General features: G+C 44.5%; 1 protein-coding gene across 20 annotated transcripts in view; it reads right to left on the reverse strand.

Annotated features, from left to right (window-relative positions):
• Positions 1 to 64: 64 nt before the first annotated feature.
• The window catches only part of DNM1 (dynamin 1), a 70,313-nt gene continuing 50,612 nt past the window's right edge, over positions 65 to 19,765 (reverse strand). For 4 of the 20 annotated variants that reach the window (XM_049832445.1, XM_049832440.1, XM_049832442.1 and 1 more), the window contains 7 exons: positions 14,077 to 14,186; positions 13,298 to 13,409; positions 12,022 to 12,033; positions 10,652 to 10,822; positions 10,236 to 10,477; positions 9,614 to 9,832; positions 65 to 2,130 (listed from right to left, as the gene is read on the reverse strand). In XM_049832445.1, the coding sequence (XP_049688402.1) occupies positions 2,058 to 2,130; positions 9,614 to 9,832; positions 10,236 to 10,477; positions 10,652 to 10,822; positions 12,022 to 12,033; positions 13,298 to 13,409; positions 14,077 to 14,186 (939 nt within the window). In that variant the 3' untranslated portion in view covers positions 65 to 2,057. Of the gene's footprint in view, positions 2,131 to 6,330; positions 6,368 to 9,613; positions 9,833 to 10,235; positions 10,478 to 10,651; positions 10,823 to 12,021; positions 12,034 to 13,297; positions 13,410 to 14,076; positions 14,187 to 19,765 lie in introns of all 20 variants that reach the window. The other 16 variants (XM_049832450.1, XM_049832449.1, XM_049832444.1 and 13 more) reach the window with 12 other exon arrangements.

Below are 19,765 nucleotides of genomic sequence, written 5' to 3' on the forward strand. Positions count from 1 at the left end.
AGCTTTTTAAGCTCTATGGGATGAAAAGATTATAATTAAACACAGTTTGAAAGTCACTCAGAGAAAGAGAAAGAGAGATGGTTTTATTCTAGTCATTGAGACCTTAATTATACAGAAATGATAGTTTATTTCATCCAATAAACAAGAGTGACAGGTAGATCACAAACTGCATCACAGCTACTACCAGCACTGAGACAGTTCACCCACAAGTCTGGGGTAATACAATAACCCAACTGCACACAGCAGAGAATTTAACAATCAGCTCAATAACTCAACATCAGGATTTGGTTAACTTTTTAGATGTGTGTGTGTATATATATATGTATATAGATATTATTTCCCTACTTAAGTATTTCCTAAAATCCACATGGAAGCACAAATGGCTTTAAACACCTGGACATATATAGATTTTTCATCTTTATATATATATTTATATATATTTATAACAGTAAAGATATGTTTCTCATTACTACAATATACTTGTTTAACTCCTTTAAGCAGCTGGGAAGAAAAAAAAAAACAAACAAAAACAGTTTCACTACAGTCACATCTGATATGTGTGTGTCACAAAATACAAACAGAACAAGCCATGTGTGAGATTCGAGTCAGACCATTCCAGGACAGAACAGCTAAGAGGCAGGCAAAGAGTCTCAGAGGGAGCAGGCCTACATGTCAAATGGTGGTTTTGGACTCTCCGGGCGGGAGGGACTGGCCTTACCCGGCCGGCTGGAGTTTAAAGACAAGAAAAACAAAGAAAAAAAGGAAAAGGGGAAGGGAAGGAAAAGGGGGAGAAGTAGTAAAACAATAGTTAAAATACAGAAAGGAACTGGCATCAGAACAATAGAGGATCCACAACAGAAATTAAGTGCAATACCACTGAAATAAGATAACTTAAATCTGAATCAGGCCTGGTTGAAAGCCTGCAACACAGGTGGCTCATTTAGCTCTGGTAGAGACATGACATCTGAGATGTACAGGGTTGATATATTTTTAATTCTCAAGGTTTTTTTTTAGTTTTTTTTTTTAATACATGTAGCATGAAAAGTAAAAACCAAATCTTAAGAAGATGAGTTGCGATCAACAATGGTTACAAGTTTCCCCAAACAACGTACCATCCACATGCAAGAAGAAAAGGCTACGGAAGAAGTCACCACAATACCCAAAGAACACTGAAAGATGTGCTTATTCAAAGCAGAAATATTTTCAACAAAACATTACACAGCAAACTCCCTGAAAACGTTTGGTTGTCCATTTGCAAGGGGGGAGCAGCGTATCTATTCCCCTCTCCCTGCTGGTTTCAGGAAAGTCAGCCAAAAATGATGATGCAAGACAACTGCTGGCAGGAGCCAGTGCGTCACCAGCAGGATTTCCCCAGCTCTTTTGGGGAGCTGAGTGCGAGCAGGTCCATGTGCTCCCTGCACGCTGAGGTGTGTGCGCTATCTCAGACTTCACTCTAGCAGGACTATGCCGATCCATTGAGTTCCCCCCTTTCTTGATCTCCCTGCCTCACTTAGATATAAAGGTTGATTGCACTGTTCCCAACATGAATTTTTGCACCTTAGAAGTCAAACTAATACACAGGACATTTAATCTGTTCCTAACAGTGTCACATGTTTTGACAGTGTTTTTCTTCTAAGTCACACTTTTGTCGTCTTAACTACAAGAAAAGAAAATAGCTACAGATCAGTCCTAGGTGCTACAGCTAACTGATGCAGGCAGGACACTTATCCAGGCTAGACCAGGCAGATGAAATTACTGGACAGACAGCCACCACTTGGACTTAAGGATGTCCCTGCGGCTGATCTCTCCAAGGAGCCTGTGTACTTTAGGGATCCATGCCACTGAATGAAGGCTACTCTACGCTCACAAAGCAATACAGGACGTACGAGTGAAGACGAAGAGCTCGATCACTAGGCTAGCGTTTTACGACACACCAGGAAGGGGTGGTGGGAGGCAGAGATGTGGGATGGATGAGAGGAGTGACTGTGGCTGTGGAAGGGAGGGTGGAATGGGGAAGCCGCCAGCACGGCATTCGTCGCCAGCTGTCTACAGCCTCGTTATAAATCTAAGAGGGACGGTTCAGCCGGTCGGATTATGGTAGGTCGAGTAGGTGAGGCAGGGCCCCTTCTGCTGTGAAAAAGCAGAAAACAAAAACAAGAGAACACACACTGTGGTTAGCACAGCAATTGCAGTCACAATCACACATGCTTCTCCACCTCGCCTGAGCCAGCAAGAGAATAAAACTTGAGGCACAAACTACCAGAGTGCAACTTCACAAAGACTTACAGGTTTCTATCAGGCCTCACACTGGCCTTTCTGCACAGCATGGATGACCAGTAAAGCAATCCACTTGACAGCCAGTTTTGCTTTCCCTCTGAAATTTGGAAGTGCAGAGATTTATTGCCAGTGAGTGCACTGGCTCTGGAATGAGAGTTGAGAAGCATGGACAACAGTGAGCTCCTGTATCAAGCACATGACAGTCACACAGCATGGATGGGGTCCTCTGAGACGCGCTGCTGTCAGAGGTTCTTGGCTGGTTTGGAGGAGCACCTTCTTCCCCTGCCCTCAAGGCTACTGCAAGCCTAAGACTCCCTATCCCAATACATGGTACTGATCTCTCATGTTAGGGGCAAGCTTGCTGCTTTCAGTTCTCTAGTTCTCGTGCTCAGCAAATGCAGCTTCTGCTTCAATAAAAGGAACTTTGACCATTGCTACTCCATTCTGTTTCAGGTCTTTTGCTGGTACTTTAGCTAGGTAAGCGGGCAGCAACTTAAATGTTTGACCTCTGCATGGATTAAGTGTTCTAGGATCTCCTTCCTGTAAGGGACTGGGGAAAAACAAACCCCCAGAAAATACAAGACAAAACCCCTGCTGTCTCTCTCAACTCACTACCTGAAAGATCACTTCAGCCTCAGACTACAGGCTTTAAGTCTACAAATGAGTGTTCTGTAAGTCAGAGTCCAATCTATGTTTTTACTTTAAAGCATGCCCCCTGCAGTGTCTGCAACCTAAACAGCATCATGATGGTGTATCAGTATAATTAAATTGTTCAGTACCAAGCCGGAGTAGTTTTACAGTCCAAATTGCCTGAAATGCAAAGAACAAACCCAACAGGATGTAGACCAGAGGGGAAGCATTTGCACTGATCATACAGAATGAGGTGTCACAGAAATAATACCTGAACAATTCCACTCTAACAAGCTTTAATTTAGATCACAGAGAATCAACTGACTGCTGGAAGTGAAGACCCTCCCCTAACACAGAGGCTGAGGGAATGGACGGGAGGAATGGAAGAGGGGCAGAGGAAGATACATGCACCAGTAGTCTTCTGAGGTAGAGAATTCTTGTTTTGCACTGACTGCAAGTCTGTAATCATGATGGTACCAGAGGAGCTATATACCTATAAATTGGGGCAAGCTCCCTCATCTTGGCAAATGAACCAGAGCAATTCTAGTCCTGTTTATAAGACCTCAGCAGAACTTAATTGTTCTGTATTTATTAAGCCCCAGATCTCAAAACAATTACAACCACTTGTTGCTTGTCTTCGGAAATGATACATAAAAAAGCTTCACACGGTAAAACATTTCCAAATGTTATTTCCTTGACTGAAAATGTCAATTGGGACTGTAAGACCCTATTGTCAGCATGCCAATCAAGTTACTGCTCCTCTATAGCAAATAATGATGGGATTGAGCTAACCTAGAAATTACAACCACCTTGGAAGGATGCTTGAAATAATACTGTCTCCCAGAAGCAAAACTTGCAATGAGATGTTACAGCTGGGGAATCTGTAACCCTGAGCTTCATGACAGGTGGGATCTGTGCATTATCTCTAAAGGGTGCTCAAGGTGTAAATGCAGCCATACCAACCACTCAATGACTACTACCATCATTGGAACAGTAATAGTATTTGAATTAAACCTTACAAAACTTTAGCTCAACCTTTAGTGAGATGCTGTTGCACGGTCACACGTGTTAGAAGGTGGTTTCTGAGAAGCTTGAAGGACTTTTTGCATTTCAGGAGCTTGGACAGGTTGTCCCTAACAGCCTCTGTAGATTTATGTGAAAAGGATGCTTGAAGTCACTGGACTATGTGATGTGTTCTGGCAAGAGAGGCTGCTTGACCCTACCAGAATAAATAGGGCTGAAGGGAGCACAAATAATTTGCAGGTGGATGGGCTGCTTTTTTGTCATGTATTATGATTGATTTTTGCAGACACTTATTTATCTCAGCAGTCAGGGCATTTAGGGGGACAGGCTGTCACTTTTTACAGTTACAGGTTTTGTCTCTGCTCAGGTTTTCTGTAAACACTTGCAGAATCTGCCTGGTAAGGTTACAGAAGGCTGGAAACTGTTTCCCAGCACAAAAAGGGACAGAAGTCTCTCAAGCAACTTTTACCCCTGAAACGCTCCTTCAGCCTGTCTCACTACATTGCTAGCTAAGCCTTTTTACCTCATTGAAAAGTCACTTTCACTGTCAGGACAACAAGGAACAAAGTTTTGCTCAACAGGGAAGCCTGTGGCAGTCTCCAGTTCAAGGAAAGCAAGACCTGAGTCCTGGCAGGAACCCAAGGAGACCAGTTACACTGACTGTCATGTCCCTTGAAGTCAGTCTTTCAAGCCATATGCAGACTAGAATGCTGAGCTAATCATATTTAGGAACCAACAGGCTAATAGAAAGTTCTGCTGATAAGGACCTAACAGATGGTAGAACATTACATTTATTCCCTTGGGCTGCAAGATGTTTGGGGTGGGATTTTTTTGGTTGTTTGGTTTTTGGTGTTGTTATGGTTTTTAATTTTTATTTCCTTGGTGCTCTTTATGCCAGATTTAGAACAGAATGCCCCGTAACAGCGAGTCCCAGAATGAGGTACAGACAACAGCAAACCTCTTTCCTGAGGTTGTTCACCACAATGCATGTTTCTAGGGCTGCCAGAGATGTCTGCAGCAGTATGTCATCACTGAGGAGGGCTGACAGATGATGTCCTCAAAGAACACGTTAATCACTGAACACTGCATTGGTTTGATGTGATGTGGCACCTCTCAGCTCTAACTGCAGTTACATGCAGCAGTAGCAGACACCATCTGCTGCAAGATGGGGACTAGCTGTGAAGCCCCCTGCCCTGGAACAGGCACTTGAACTTCTGCTATTCCTATTAAGATAGGACTTCACCCCACCCTCCCCACCCCCAGTTCTCTCTACCACAACCAGCAGCAAGGGAATCTACAGGACTTGCTGCTGCTCCACTCCTCTCAGACCTTTCACATCAAGAAGCATCCACAGAGTAAGGGAGAAGGAGCCCCAAAACCCCACACCTGCCCTGTTCTGCCCTTTCTCCCCTTTGTCAATAAGGGCTAGAGGTTCCCAAGAGAAAGACTCAGGATAATTTGCTAGATCTCCCTCTTCACACACCCCCTCTCAGCATTAACAGGACAAAAGAGTTGCTGGGCCAGCACAGCACACAAGCCTGCCCCAATACCCTGCTACATCACTGAACGAGTACAATACTGCAAAATGCAGGGAGAGATAGGAAAGGGAAACAGGCAGGAGCTGAGGGCAGAGTGTTTGGGGGGGAGGGATACAGATCACTAAATCCTTCCTCTCACAGGGGCAGAAGGCAGCGGAGAGAAGCCAGTTTGAATGGAAGCAAAAGAGTAATCTAGAAGGTAAAGGGTGAAGTGGAGAACAAGCAAAGGGAGTTTGCTTCTAACTGTGACAATGGGACACAAGGATAAACAGGGAGCATTCAATGTCAGAGTTACCCTACACTCAGACATGGGAGTCCTGATATTAACGACCCAAGCTTCTCCTGCTTTCCATGAACACTAAGGACACAGTGAGGATGGGAGCATTTCTCCAGCCAGACATTAGGAATATAAGAAGAGGAGTCTGAACTAACAGCTCCCCAAGTCTATCTTGATCCTAACAGAGCTGACAAACCAAATCAAAACAGAGGTCATTCAGCTGATCTCCCAAACAGTGTGGATATAAGCCAAATGAAAGATACACATAGTTTAGACCTTATTACCAGAGCTCATTCCCCCATCCCACCTCCTCCATCTAGAAGCAGAGAAAGGGTCCTCTAGTGACCTTAAGTCAGGTACTGAGGCTTTTCCAGCTCCTGCAGCTTAAGCAGCTGCTCTGTTTCTGATCAGCCAGTTTTTCTGTTCAAGACTCCTCCCTTTATAAGATCCTGGCAGAGGTAGTTCGTTGGACAAGGGACTCCGTTACTAATACAAGAACTAGGCAGCAGAGGTGAGCTGCAGAGCAAAGTAATGGAGGATGGGGACACAATGACTCATGCATTGCAGGGAGAGTGCAAAACGTACCGTGGCTGCCAGTCCTCAGGGGTCACTGATAGTGATTCTGAAAGACAACATGAAATCAACATGGCAGTTCAGACAGTTCAAGGCAGAGGCCACACAGACTGTCAGAAGGGTGGAATAGACACACGCGCTTGCAGACAGACATTTGCACATCCCCATCCAGAACACAGCACAAGCGTGCACTACTGGGTAAGACTGCACACTGCCACGCAGGAGTTCACACGCACAGTCACCGCCTCATCTTTGCACACATCCAGAACCCTGTTGTGCCCAAGGTTGTGTCAAAAGCCATCTATCTGCTAGCACACTTACTGGCCGTTGCTCACTCACCCACCAAGTCCACTCACACACCCAGGATGACATTCATACCTGCTGAACCAGTAGTATACCTAAGTCTCAGCACCCACCAGCTGGGCACAGGTAGCTTGACTTGTCTGTCACTGAAGATTCCTATCTACTGACCATATTAAATGCTAGAGTTGAAGCAAACAGCTCAGGAAAGACCAAGACAATATGCAGTCCTGAGCACTACCCAAAAAGGGAAGAAGCAGGTGAAGGCTTATACTTTGAAGGTCACAAATCATGAGATCAGCTACTCCGACCTCCTGAATAATTCAAATCATAAAGCTGTGTGAAGTTATGCTTCCAGTGATGCTGATCACTTGCATCTTTTTCCTTAGATATACCAAGGAATGGAGAACCCATTAATGCCTTCAACAGATTTTTCCAATGGTTAAGTCATTCTCCACTTAAACTTTCTTATTTCTCCTTCAAGCTTGCCTAAGTTCTTTCACCTACAGTTTCTATCAAACTATTTTAAACTGAAAAGCCTAAACACCTACAGGAGTATCTTCATAGTTTTCTTTCCCAGAACAAATCCTCCTGCATAGCTCCAACAGGCATATAGTCCAAATGCAGTCCTTCACTGCACACAGACAGGACCTTATATTGTTTGCAACTTTCACCTAAGTACAGAGGCAGGATGACAAGTCTTGTTTTAAGTCTCCTTAATTATATGCAAGAAAACTTTTCTGTGCAAGAAAATGGATGATGTGGTGTTTATATGTGAAAGCATGTGTCTATACAATTATGGTGATGAGAAAGAAGTAGAGCAAAACTTGTCTAAGTTCATAATTCATAAAATCAGATGCTCACACAAACTGGAGGCACAAAAACTGCCAGACTTCTACATGGGCATCAGTGTGCAAACACACGCAAAGTACATCCAGCCACCACCATGCACTTCCAGTTCACTACACAACACCAACTCCAACAGCAAAGCCCATTCATACCATATACAAGAGCTTAGTTACACACACACACACACACACACACGTGTAGTCTGGTTAGCAAGGGAAAAAGATGGGTATTAAAAAAAACAACAATGGAGATGGCATTTGTTCACCCATGGCAGAAGGACCCGAGTCCAAGTGCTAGCAGGGAACATTCTTATTCTATATACAGGAAAGGAAGAGAAAGAGTCCCTTGTCATTGGAAATTCTCCATTCATCAGTGAACTCAAATGACAAGCTGGTATCAGGATCCGGAGGAGTCTATGAACAACTGGAAGAACCAGAGAGGGGGATCAGAGAATGAGCATCACTTCACAGCTTCTGGAATTACATTCTCAACTCCAGATCAGGGCGGTCAGTAGCATGCAATCCAACCTACCATCTCTCCTTCTAAAGCAAGGGATTGCTCAGTTAAGTATGAAACACCTTCTTCCTCTGCCCCAGTGCTGTTCCCTACCTTCCACTTAACCCTTCTACCTCATGCAAAGGGCAGAAAAGCCATTAAGGTAAGCTATGACAGATTTCTTCAAAAAGGTCAATTCATTTCAGCCCATTTGGGGAATCCTATCATGATGATCAGGTATATAGAATATTTTTCATGAGTGAAGAAATGAAATTGAGTGAAAGGAGAAAGATGGAGACAGAAAGAAGCATAAGTATACTGAAAACAAAACCACAAAGTAACAGTATATGGAAAAGCAGGGTCACAAGAAGCAAGAGCCAAAATACACAGTAGAAGCATGCTGACATCCACAGGTGCCACCAGCAGGACTGCAGTCCCTGGGGCAACACTGAGGCATTTGCAGACAAGTTACTGTGGGAGCTGTATCAAGGTGCATAGGGAGGACTGGGGCAGAGGCACCAAGAAAGTAAAACCATTTGCACACACCAGAGTCAAACTGGTCTATAATCTCTTTGGACCCATCCACCTCTGGGCTGGATACAGCCTGGCAGAGAACACTTCCCCTCCAAACAGGCAGCACCAAGCATAAGCTGGGGCACTATGACAGGAGGAAGACTGAACCGCTTCTACTGTATACTATCACCACCCATTGACCATCTGGGTTTTTTCACAAAAAATGGTGAAGCTTCCGACATGGGCCACCAGCATCCACTAGAGGGGAAGTATTTTCCATGAGGGAAGTGTTCCCTGTGGCATGTCGTTGGGGAGTTCCTGATTATGTTCATTCTTTACTCTGCAATTACCTTCTCTTCCTCACAGGGGACCAAGTACCCAACATAAAAGCATTCCTGGTTCCAGACTGCCTACTAAGTCCTGTTCAGGAACACATGCTTAGCTGCACAGGGGATAATCCCTTACTACTATGTTGAAGTGTGTTTGAAGTGACTGAACAGGAAAGGAATTGAGTTTCCTAATGGAAAAGGCAAGCTGTGTGATTTGAACCTCTGACACTGGAAAATGTTCAATTGATTACAGAAGCGACAAAAATGCCTAAAAAAAAAATAATCCATTTCCCTGCCAGTGATACTGCAATATTCTCCTAGCTGAAAAGCATCTGAACAGCCTAGATAAAGGTCTCTCCAACTCACCTTGAAGAACTCTGGGCCAGGAGAAAAAGGGCAACTTCAGACTTTGGGGAGCCCTATGCAGAGGGGGGAACTGCCTTGAAAGGTGTACTGTCACTCCAGTCCTGTGATTTTTCTGGCAACCACCTCCTACTTGTGAGCAGAGGCATTGGTACGATTGCTTTAATAAAGCCCTCGAGTTCACAGTCCTCTTCCCCCAAGCTTTGCATATAGAAGAGTCTGCCCCTCTGTTCTTGAGAGCTGCTTTGACATTGCCTCATCTGCACAATGAAATCTCAGTGGACAACAATGCTCCTGCCTATGGACCCAACTCAAATAGCCAAAGACTGTACCCACACCATGCGCTCCATTCTCCTTCTATGGCCCAGGCAGGCTAAGTACTGTCCGGGCTGCTACCCAAAAGTTGGCCATCTCTCACCTGTGTGGGGCAGCATTTCAGCACTTACCTGGGAACACCAGGAGGAGCACGATTAGGCCGAGAAGGAACCTGAGGTGGGGGCCCAAAGGGATCAGGAGAGGCACCTGGCCTGGAGGGCACAGGGGGGGCACCACCCAGCGTGGACCCACCAGCAGGAGGTGGTCCAGGAGCTGGGCCTCGAGACCCAGGTCTGGCGGGTGGAACAGCGGGAGCTCTCCTCTGTGGCGTGGGGCTGGACGTAGGAGACCTGGTAAACAAACAGAGAAATTCAACTGCAACAACAGGCCTGGGATCCCTGTGTCACCATCAGGTCCCCATGTGCTGTCTTCAGTGTTCCTTCTTTAGTTTCACGTCACTTTATGTACCACCCTTTGGCTTTCAAGGGCCACGCCAGGCTTCAGGTTGCCTTCAAAGCTACTTCAGGCCCCATCTAACCTACAGGTTTAGAAGCCTCCACATCCTCTCTAAAGACGTAGCAGCCCTACATAGCCTTCAAAGCCTAGGAGCCTCCCAACACAAATACCCAGAACTCTTCATCCACAGGGAGAAGAAGGGAAGAGGAGGACTCCCTGTCTCAGTAGGAGGCCCCAGCTAGCCACTGAAGAGGCATCAGGCAGGTCTGTGGGGCTCTCCCCCTGAGCCTCTGGTACCTGCGTCCAGATGGTACGCTCTGCACCTGCAGCCAAGAGTCGTCCACCGGTGGGGGCATAGGGGTGCTGATAGTGCTGGTGTTGATGTCCCCGATGATGTTGAGGGCCTCTTTCAGGGCATGGTACATGCGCAGCATTTCGTCACGTCGCTGGGCCTGCTCTGCCGATTCCTCCATCAGCGTATTCTGGTCACCACAGGAGTATAGGTTTGCCAGCAACTCCGAATGGATAAAGTCCTTGGTCTGTAAACGAGCACAAAGAGAGAATTAATTTCCAGTCTTCCCCAAAACACTCCATTCTGTCCCCACCTCTCCCTCCTTCCAAGATGCCTTTGGTTTTTCTTCATTCTTCCTCTCCCTCCCTTTTTCTCCTTCTCTGTGTCTCCCCACCTCCATTGACCACAGTGTGATAAGTACATTGTTTATCATGAGGTGCATGATTGTCTTCGGCATGAGGTCTCTGATGGTTTTGTTGACAATTGCCATGTAGGAATCCACCAGGTTCCTGATTGTTTCCACTTGTCTCTCCAGCTGAGGGTCCATGGAGTGCATGAAACTGTCTGATCCATTCTCCTCTGCTTCACTGGCCTGCAGAGAAAAGGAAAAACAGACTGGTTCTTCACATGTAACAAAATTAGTTTTTCATGAGAGTGCCAAGAGAAGAAAATAAGGGAACACGCAGGAAATGCATGCAATAAATAAAACTTAAACTTACATTTTAAGCTGTGATTGTTCATGCACAGCTCAGTTTGTATAGACTTCTCCAGCTCAGATCTGAGGAGCTTTAAGAATAGAGCTGCTCTCTTAGTAGAAAGTTATTACATAAAGGTAAAAGGCAACAGGGACTCCTGACCAAGGTTCACAGTTTATGGCTCTAGTGAATACTCAAAGCTGTAATTTTTACTTTTAATGTTTATAGCTTCCTGAAAGGTTCTTCATCCGAGCTGGGTCTTCCATGCCCAGATTCAGTTTAGACCTGAGAATCACTCACCACAAATTAAGCCTTACAGGCTCTCTCACACACTGCATCTTTATCCTCATTATAGAAATGAGAAAACAGATACAGAGATGTGAAATAACTGCTCAAACCACAAGTAGATGGAATAACCTAGAAAACCTTCCTGATCACTTTAACTGCAAATCCTGCCTCATAAGTCATAATTGTCTTTTCTTTCACACCAAGCAGATTAATCTCTTCCTGGCTGCCTGAAATGCATTGCTTAGCTTTCTGTAAGGTAAAACCTGGACTGTGCTGTTTGACAGCAAGCAATCACCAAGGCTCACCCATTTGGGATCAATTTCAAAGCAGCAAAGCATGAAAGACTGCCGCCTTTCTCAATGCTTATTTTAAAAAAAAAAACCTCTTGATTTTATAAAGAAAAATGTTTCTTTTAAACCATCCCAGTCTGAAGGATTTGCAGCAGTGTAGGAAATTGCTTGTCTTTTGTTTTGGGGAACAAAATATATGAGAAAGGGCAAATTCTTTTGTTCATTTGAGCTTTTAAGGAAGTGGACATCAAACAGGACAACTTAAAAAAAAAAGGGGTCAAAAAAACCCAAAAATAAGTTTGCACCAAGATTCAGAAGTCATACAAAAAGGGAGAAATAAAAAGAAAAAAGGAAAACTCAAACCAAGAACAGAAACAAACAGCAGCAATCCAACAGAAGGTACAAAGAGGGAGAAGAAGCAAATGCCTCTCAGGAAACTGTGACAAAAGGAAAAAACAAAAGAGAACTATCTGGTGAGAGCCCCAGGTGGCAAAACAGGCAGAGAGGGTCAGACTTACTTTGTCCTTGTCCTGGCAGGCCAGTTTGAGCATATGTGGAAAAAATTAAAACAAAAAGGGACAAAAAAATAAAAGACAACTTTTAGTTGGTCTCAGAATTTGGAGAAGATCCCATAATAGCACTGAACAAGCAAAAGACCAATCGCGCTAAAAATACGTAAATACCTAGATTCCCCTGGAAGACGAACAAGTGAATTATTTAGCTAAATTGAAAATCAAAATGGGATGCTCTGCAAAGGAAATGGTATTGTTCACAACAAAGGGAAATTTACTTACCTACAATGGCTACTTGTTATTCATTACACAGGGTTTTGAGACAGTCAACCTAGCAATCAGTGTTCCTATGTCAAACCGCTCCATTTGCACACCAATAGGTGGCACGTGTCCTTCATGAGTACGTGTTTAAGAGGTCCAGTCTGGTCCAAAGCCAATTTGAAGTCGTGTCACTGTTAAGGTCCAGTCCCTATTTTTTTTTTATTTTTTTTTTAGTATCACATCAGTTTGTCAGGAAATGCTTTAAAGGCAAAAAACACAATCTTCAAGTGTAACAGGAAAGATGAATGCAAGAAGTCTATTAGAAGCAACAAATACAAACAGATAAGCAATTATCACTTTTCTAATGGGAAAACTATTTATAGCAGCTTCCTCTCACGGAGGAACAGGAAGGCTTTGAGCAGGAACATATTCCACAATTCTCTAGAACATAATTTTAAAGCAGAGCATAATGCTGACAGCAAGTGTTGTGGGACAAGGCTAACGGAAGAGATAAGAGGTCTTGCTAAAGTAGCATATTAAGGTGTCTACCAAGCAAAAAAGAAATAAAATTCAAAGAATATCCCTTCCTAATTGGGTGGGGGAAGGAACAGGAGAACAACTACTAAGCCAGGAAGCTCCTAACAGGGCTGTACAGTAAGTGTTACTAAAAAGGAACAGTGCCTTTGCTCAGCAGACACATACCACTTAGCAGTCAAGTAGTTAAATGTCCTCCTTATATTGGGAATTTAATGCCCACAAAACAAGAGCACTAAAAGAGTTTATTCAAGGCAGTCTTTGCCTACTTTATCTCCCCTTTGAAGCTACCAGTTACCTTATACCAAGCTTCCTTAAAGGAAGCACCAGGACATACTGAAAATTTAAATTTTTGTTCCAAAATATCCTCAGCTCAGGAAAGAGACAAAACCTTCACAGACTTATTTTTAACATAAGAGGATACAGCTATCCTTCTTAAGATACATGCTGTGTTCCTTCTTATCCCGTTATTATGGCCATAACTTACCCCAACACGCTCTGGGTAGACTCCTGCACGAAGGAAGGAAGCCTTCCAGCTATCCACCTCCTCCTGGGTCTCACAGGCCAGCTCCAGCTGCCGGTAGTCCTTGTAAACATTCCTGAAAGGAAGACAAACATTTTATTCTTCCCTATTGCAAAACAGACATTTGCACATATTTGACAAAGATGACAATAAGCAGGGAATCTTCCTATCATTTTGAGGCAGATACACTTAGTCCCTTGCTAGTACCCTCATGACATCCCTCCTGAGGGAAAAGAAATTAATTTCTCATGAGCAAGTCTGCCCCCAAATCAGTTGTGTCCCACTCTCCCCAAGCCCCTAGCCCTGCCCTAAAAGCCCTAATTTCAACAGGGCCTGAAAGAGATTCCCTTTTCAGTTCTGCTCACAGGGGACCCAGGTTGGCTGGAGAAATCCAGCAATCTCCTATAGCTTTCCCTATTCACTCACTAAGAACACCGATTGTAAGTATATACTCCAGCCACAGCCAGGCCAAGGCAACCACACCAAATAGCTGAAGACTAAGGTCACACTGTGGACCATGCACTGGTGAAGAAAAAAAATGGTACACATCTGGAAGATCAGAAAGAATGAAGCAGACTTCTAAAAAGTCCCCCGTCTCCTCCAAAAATTACTATCCTTAAAAGATATGCTCATCTTTCCTGGACAGCTAAACTAACACACTCATCTCTACTCCCTCCTATCCAATATTACATAAAGCTTTGTCCCTAGCTTCAACAGCTTGGCATGTTGAGATGTGAGCATACCTCTGTTCAGTGTTGAAGAGAGCAAAGATGTGCTTGCTGGACATGAACCCTTTCTCAACATCTCGCAGTTTCAGGTTATCCACTGGTAACATATACTTCTTCTCCTTCTCCTGAAAAGGGGATCAGCAACAAGTCACTCACTGCTCCAAAGCAGCGTGGCACTACTCTGCCAGCGTGGAAGTCAGTCAGCAATACAATCCTCAACGCAGGTCCTCTGGTCCCATAAGTCTGTGAGAAAAGGGGACCTCTAGAAAGAGGAGTTTGTCCTTGCTGACCGCTTTTGTCATGTAGCCCAACAACCCTGCCCCATTCACTCCTCCAGGAGCAGGCAGCAGCATGGCACCATCCCCATTCCCCAGGCTGTGATCAACTTCAAAGTCTTCACTCTTGCCAGCAAGGGGTCAGTCAGCACCAAGACCCTCACCAGCCACTTGACACCCAGAGCAGGTCTGCCTGGGAAAGGCTCCTCATACCTCTGTTCTCAGGCCAGCATTAATGGAGTGAAACACTGCTGCTGGTCAGAGAGGGGCACAGCAGCCCTCATAGCCTCACTGTCACCACCTCAAGTGCTTTACTTTTAATCACTACAAGCCTATATCCAGGTTCAAGAAAAGCCAGGCATGTGATAGAGAGAGAAGGTGGCTTGACACAGAAGTTATGGACTATATCAGCTTAAATTCACCTCTTCAGAAAAGCTGACTTCCTCACTTCATCCTATCACTGTCCTACACTCTATTGGTTACTGTGAACCCTTTTAAAGTATTAAGCAAGCAATAATAAATATGCATCAGAAGATCAAAGAACAGGTCTGGCTACAATAATACAGGTTACTGTAACATTACCTGAAGGCCTCCTGTATTGGAAAAAAAAAAAAAATCAAGTAACTATGCTCATTAATGAAAGTCTCACACTCCAAATGATTAGAAGCTCAAGTAATACAGGCAGTTTACTACCTGATTAATGTTAAAAACCAGAGTCTGAAATTCCAGCAACCAGATTCAGAGAGCCTTAAGGGACCTGTTTTTCAGAGTAACTGCACCCACAACCCTCCAGTCTGGTTCTTATGAGACATCTCCAGCTAAATACAGAACAAGACATCCAACAAACATCCTCAACATTTTTGACCCTAGGTATCATTTTTTATCAAACTTGATCTTAATTTTTACATTTACATTCAGAAAGTCAGAAATCATTCTCCCTGCTTAGCTTCAAGTCTGGATCTACAGCAGATTAACAGAAGTGAGTGTGGTTTAAGGTCCCCATTTGGAACATCCTGTTCCAGCTGGGTATTATACCTCAACATAACAAGAGAGGGAGCCATCACACTGGTCTCCAAAAGGCAGAATTGCAGCTATCCAAGACTGAAATAGAAACAGAGCATATTTTTGTGTGCAAGCGTGCATGTGTGACCATCCCCTTGTGAGCATGTCGTGTGTGTGTAGACCTTTCTTGGCTGGAAACAACACGATTGCTCTCAGGGGAAACAAGAATGGAAAACAAAGATAGTGAGCAGAGATCCTGAAGAACTAGCTAGAAAGGAGGGGCAGGGCAGAGCAGCAGATAAGGATGACAAAGCTGCTGAGTTCAAACACCCAGAGGATGGCAAGTCCAGCCTAACATCCTCTTAAGTTTCAGTTAAATTGACTTGAGTTTGCTAAGGATACCAGACAGTACATGGTTCAGATGTACCCCAAAGATCAAACTATACAGTCTATTACAAAACTTACACAACAAGAATATCCCAGAAGCCAGCACCCAGAAAACAGATCACTTAGGTAGCTGCCAAATTCTCCATTCTCTCTCAAAGATGCCAGGCTATGAAAGCAGGATTGCTCTTTCAAGCAAATTTCCCTGGATTTTTTAGTATTGTTGATCAATCTAGATTAGAGGGGGGCAAGCATTTTTGTGATGGGACACCTGTCAGCCAGGTACTAGTCTCAGAGCCACACAGACCACTTCAGATTCTGTAAGCTGCAAACAGCTTCCAGCTTTCTATTACCTTGGGTTATTATTATGCTGGTTTAGGTTGAACTTAGTGACCTAAAAGTGAAGTACATCAACTGCTAAGTCCCTAAGCAAGACAGGCCATCCCCACCAGTCTCACTTAACTGGAACTCCCTGAATCCACCCCACAGAGTCCCTGGGGTAGTAAAAAAAAAAAACAAAACAAACCAAACTGATGTTAAAGCTGTCTCAGAAAAATCATGCTGCATTAGAACCACATAATTCCATAGAAATTTAGCAATGGATTCATTCTTCAGGGAAAAAAAAGTCAAAAGGTAAGGGAATCCCATGTCCCACATATGGAAATAGATGCTCTTTGCCAGAGTTTCAACTTTCACCCCTTCCAAGCTCTTGCATAAATGCTGCCGCGTGATCAAGACAACACTATCTCTGCATGCTGATCCTTCTATATGCCAGAGGAAAGACACATGTATCTGTCTGCCAGCATGAAATTATCAGTCCTCTGACTCTGAGGTAGCAAAAGCAATCAAATGGAAGACACCGGCACAAGGCAAGAAACCCCCAACCCACACATGCTGCAGGGCAAAGCACACTGCAATGAGCCCCTGCATCTCTCCATCTCCCCACACCTCCCCCCTCCCACTCCCCCACTTCGGTCTTTCCAGCTTCTCAGTTTTCAACCCAGCCTGTTTTATATCAACACTCTGACTTCATTTCCTGAATGTAGAGACAGGAAAGTGTGGAAAGAGCTGCCAAGGGCTGAGCCTCTCAAAACTTTGGCTGAGCGCTCTGCCCATATGTTAGCAATCTGGCAGTATGTGCTATGGCTGAATAGCATCCTGGCCAAGAGGGGAAAAGGGCTTCTCTCTCTAGCTTTTGAGACTTGGAGGGGAGGGAAAAGAAGGAAAAGCCAGCACACATCGAAATGGGAAAGTAGTTTGTGAAATACTATATTCAAAGCCCTCAGTCTGATCCCAAGAGGCTTATGTTGCTCATAAGCTATCTCTCCTCATCTATAAGAAAAAAAAAAAAAATCAGGCAGAACTCTCTCTCAGCAGCAGAGTATGTTATGTAAAATGTGCATGTTGGCTGTGAGTTAATCTGTAGAGCCATGAGGCCAAGGAGAGGTAGTGAAGTGGCAGAAGCACTCAGGCTGGCTATACAAAACAGAATATGGATGCTCAGCGTTGGCTAGGGAATGTTGTAGGCACAGGGCAAGCTACCCCTAATCAGGGCTGCTGCTCCCAGCAGGAGTCACACTGCTTGCATGGAGAACTGCATAGAGAGATGACTGCAAGCAACTTGCACAGGCAGGATAAATGCCAGAGGATTACTCCCCCGCCCCCAATATAGTGCAGATACAGCCAGACATATGGCTCTGTACTTTGCATCTACCAAAGAAAGAAAATACACATGGCCAGGAAGGAGACCAGGATCCATTAGCCATTCCAATTGTGGAGTGTGAAGCACAACAGCTGGAGGAAAAAAAGGGATACTGCAGTTGCAGCCTGATGTTGCAACATCCTTATCATGGCTACACACCTCTTTATGGTGGCTAAATTCTAGAGATTGGTTTTGGCCAGAGACAGCAATGGTTTGCACTATCATCCGAATTATTTGTTGCTACCCTTAGGTAATAACCTACAAGTTCACAAAATTCAGCAGGCAGCAAGCCAGCCTGACTCAAAGCATTTCCTCCATTCAACTAGACTGCCTCAACAGCAAGTTAAATTTTCCTGCTCTTGGATACATGTGAGATGAAGCTGACAGATGTATGTGTGGGCTCCCCTAAGGTTGGAAATTGGCACTCACAGTACAAGAAATTAATTGGCAGAATTATTAGGTCTCAGTTTGCATTTGGAGCACAAATAAACTAATTAAAGGTTTCCCTGTAGCTGTTATGACAAATACCTCCTTTTGTACAGAGGCAAGGGTCTGTGGATATGGGAGACAGAGCATTGCCATTGTTTTAATTGGTGGCCATGTGAAGTTAGGAGAAATTCATCTTGCTTAAACCTCTTAATCTTCTTTCGTTCTTCTAAGATGTAAAGCACTACAAGTAAACAAACCTGCCCCAGAGATGACTAGTTTCAGTCAAATCATTTGTGTTAAACACATGCACAGCATTTGGGAACTCCAGTAATAAAACTCTACTCAAATGGAAAAAACATTAACATTATAATTGATAGTAAACACACTGCATGAATACACACACACACTACAAGATTATTAGGAAAAAGTCTCTGAAAAATAGTCTGGAGTATTTGAAAACAAGTTAGCTGAGCATTTTAAGTTGAACCACCCTCCCCCACCCCCCAAACAAGACATTACCAACCACTTTCTGCTTCTTGTCTTTGCAAAGAAAATGCACATTAGATGAGCTGAATTTCTGAGCTGTGATTCTTCCAGGAAGCCCTAGTCATCCTACAACATACATGCATCTTGAGACTGTCTTTCCAAAACACAGCCCACCTCTATCGCTTAACTTTTACCCTCAGAGTTTTACTGGACACTGCGATCACTGCTCCAAGCTGCAAAGCAGCTGTAATGGGTTGTTTACATCAGAAAGCTGCATTAGTTTAACTTAAACAACACACCCTGAGATTTTAAGCTGATTTAGTTCAAAAGCACTATAGACACTAGGCCTGGACTCATGTGATTAATAACAACTATTAATGTTGGGTTAGTAAACACAGCAATGGTAATCAAATCACCTGCACAAATCACTTTTACCTGTAAGTAAAGACTTTTATTTACATCAGCTGAAATAATGTGCAGATTGAAACATGCAGCTAAGGCCAACCCTAGGAAGCCATCGGAGGGTGTATGAGAAATCACAGGCAGAAACTGAGTAACTTAAGAGGGGCTACAGTGCCCAAAACTCCACTGTCATGACCTCTCTAAGGTCACAACAATGTCCACCAGCCTTTGCAAAGGACAAGCAGGCATTTCTTCCTACACCTGACCCTGTGCCAAGACAGGGATGAACCCTCCCCAAGCATTTGACTTGCTTTGATGAGATAAAGCGCAACACACAATGCAGTGTTGCACGCCTTCGGGAAAAGGAGAAGGTTGGTTACCCTTCCCTGGTGCATGGCTGGAGCCAAAGCAGGAGTTCCGGGCATTCGTATTTTTGGCCACAAATCTTAACCATCCACCAGCATGCATACAAGAGAAGGGAATCCTGGAAGGAAGACATGTGGCATACATAAAGCCCTCTTTATCCCTGCAGCACCAGGGAGAGAGGGAGCAAACCGCTCAACCTAGGGCTAACATCTGGAATCATTACATGGGAGCCAAGCGCCACAGAAAGCGACAGCATTCCTCAAGTTTCCATGCGGGGTAGGGAACCTTCCTTTCCCCCGCGCAACCCCATCCGTCAGCCGGCTCACTTCCTGCCAACCTCCGGCCTTCCCAGCAGCCAGCAAGCTCCTCCCTCGAGTCTAGTTAGCTTTCCACTGCCACGTCAATTGAGGCAGAAGGACAGAAGGGAAGCAAGAAGGGAGGGAGCAAAAAATCAGAAGAGGGAGGGAGGGAGGCTCAGCAATGCCAGACCTAGCGGGGGGAGAAAAAGAGGGGATGCGGATTGCTCCTGCAGTAGCCGGAGGTGAGCTGCAAAGGCAACTGGCCAAGGTGGGTCAAAGGACCCTTTTGAGGACTTGGAAGCAAAGGCTGGTCCTGTTTGAGCTTTGCTCCGGACCCCAGGCAAAGGGCTGGTATAAAG

The sequence above is a fragment of the Accipiter gentilis genome, chromosome 29 (genome assembly GCF_929443795.1).
Source record: "Accipiter gentilis chromosome 29, bAccGen1.1, whole genome shotgun sequence".
Classification (NCBI taxonomy): domain Eukaryota; kingdom Metazoa; phylum Chordata; class Aves; order Accipitriformes; family Accipitridae; genus Astur; species Astur gentilis.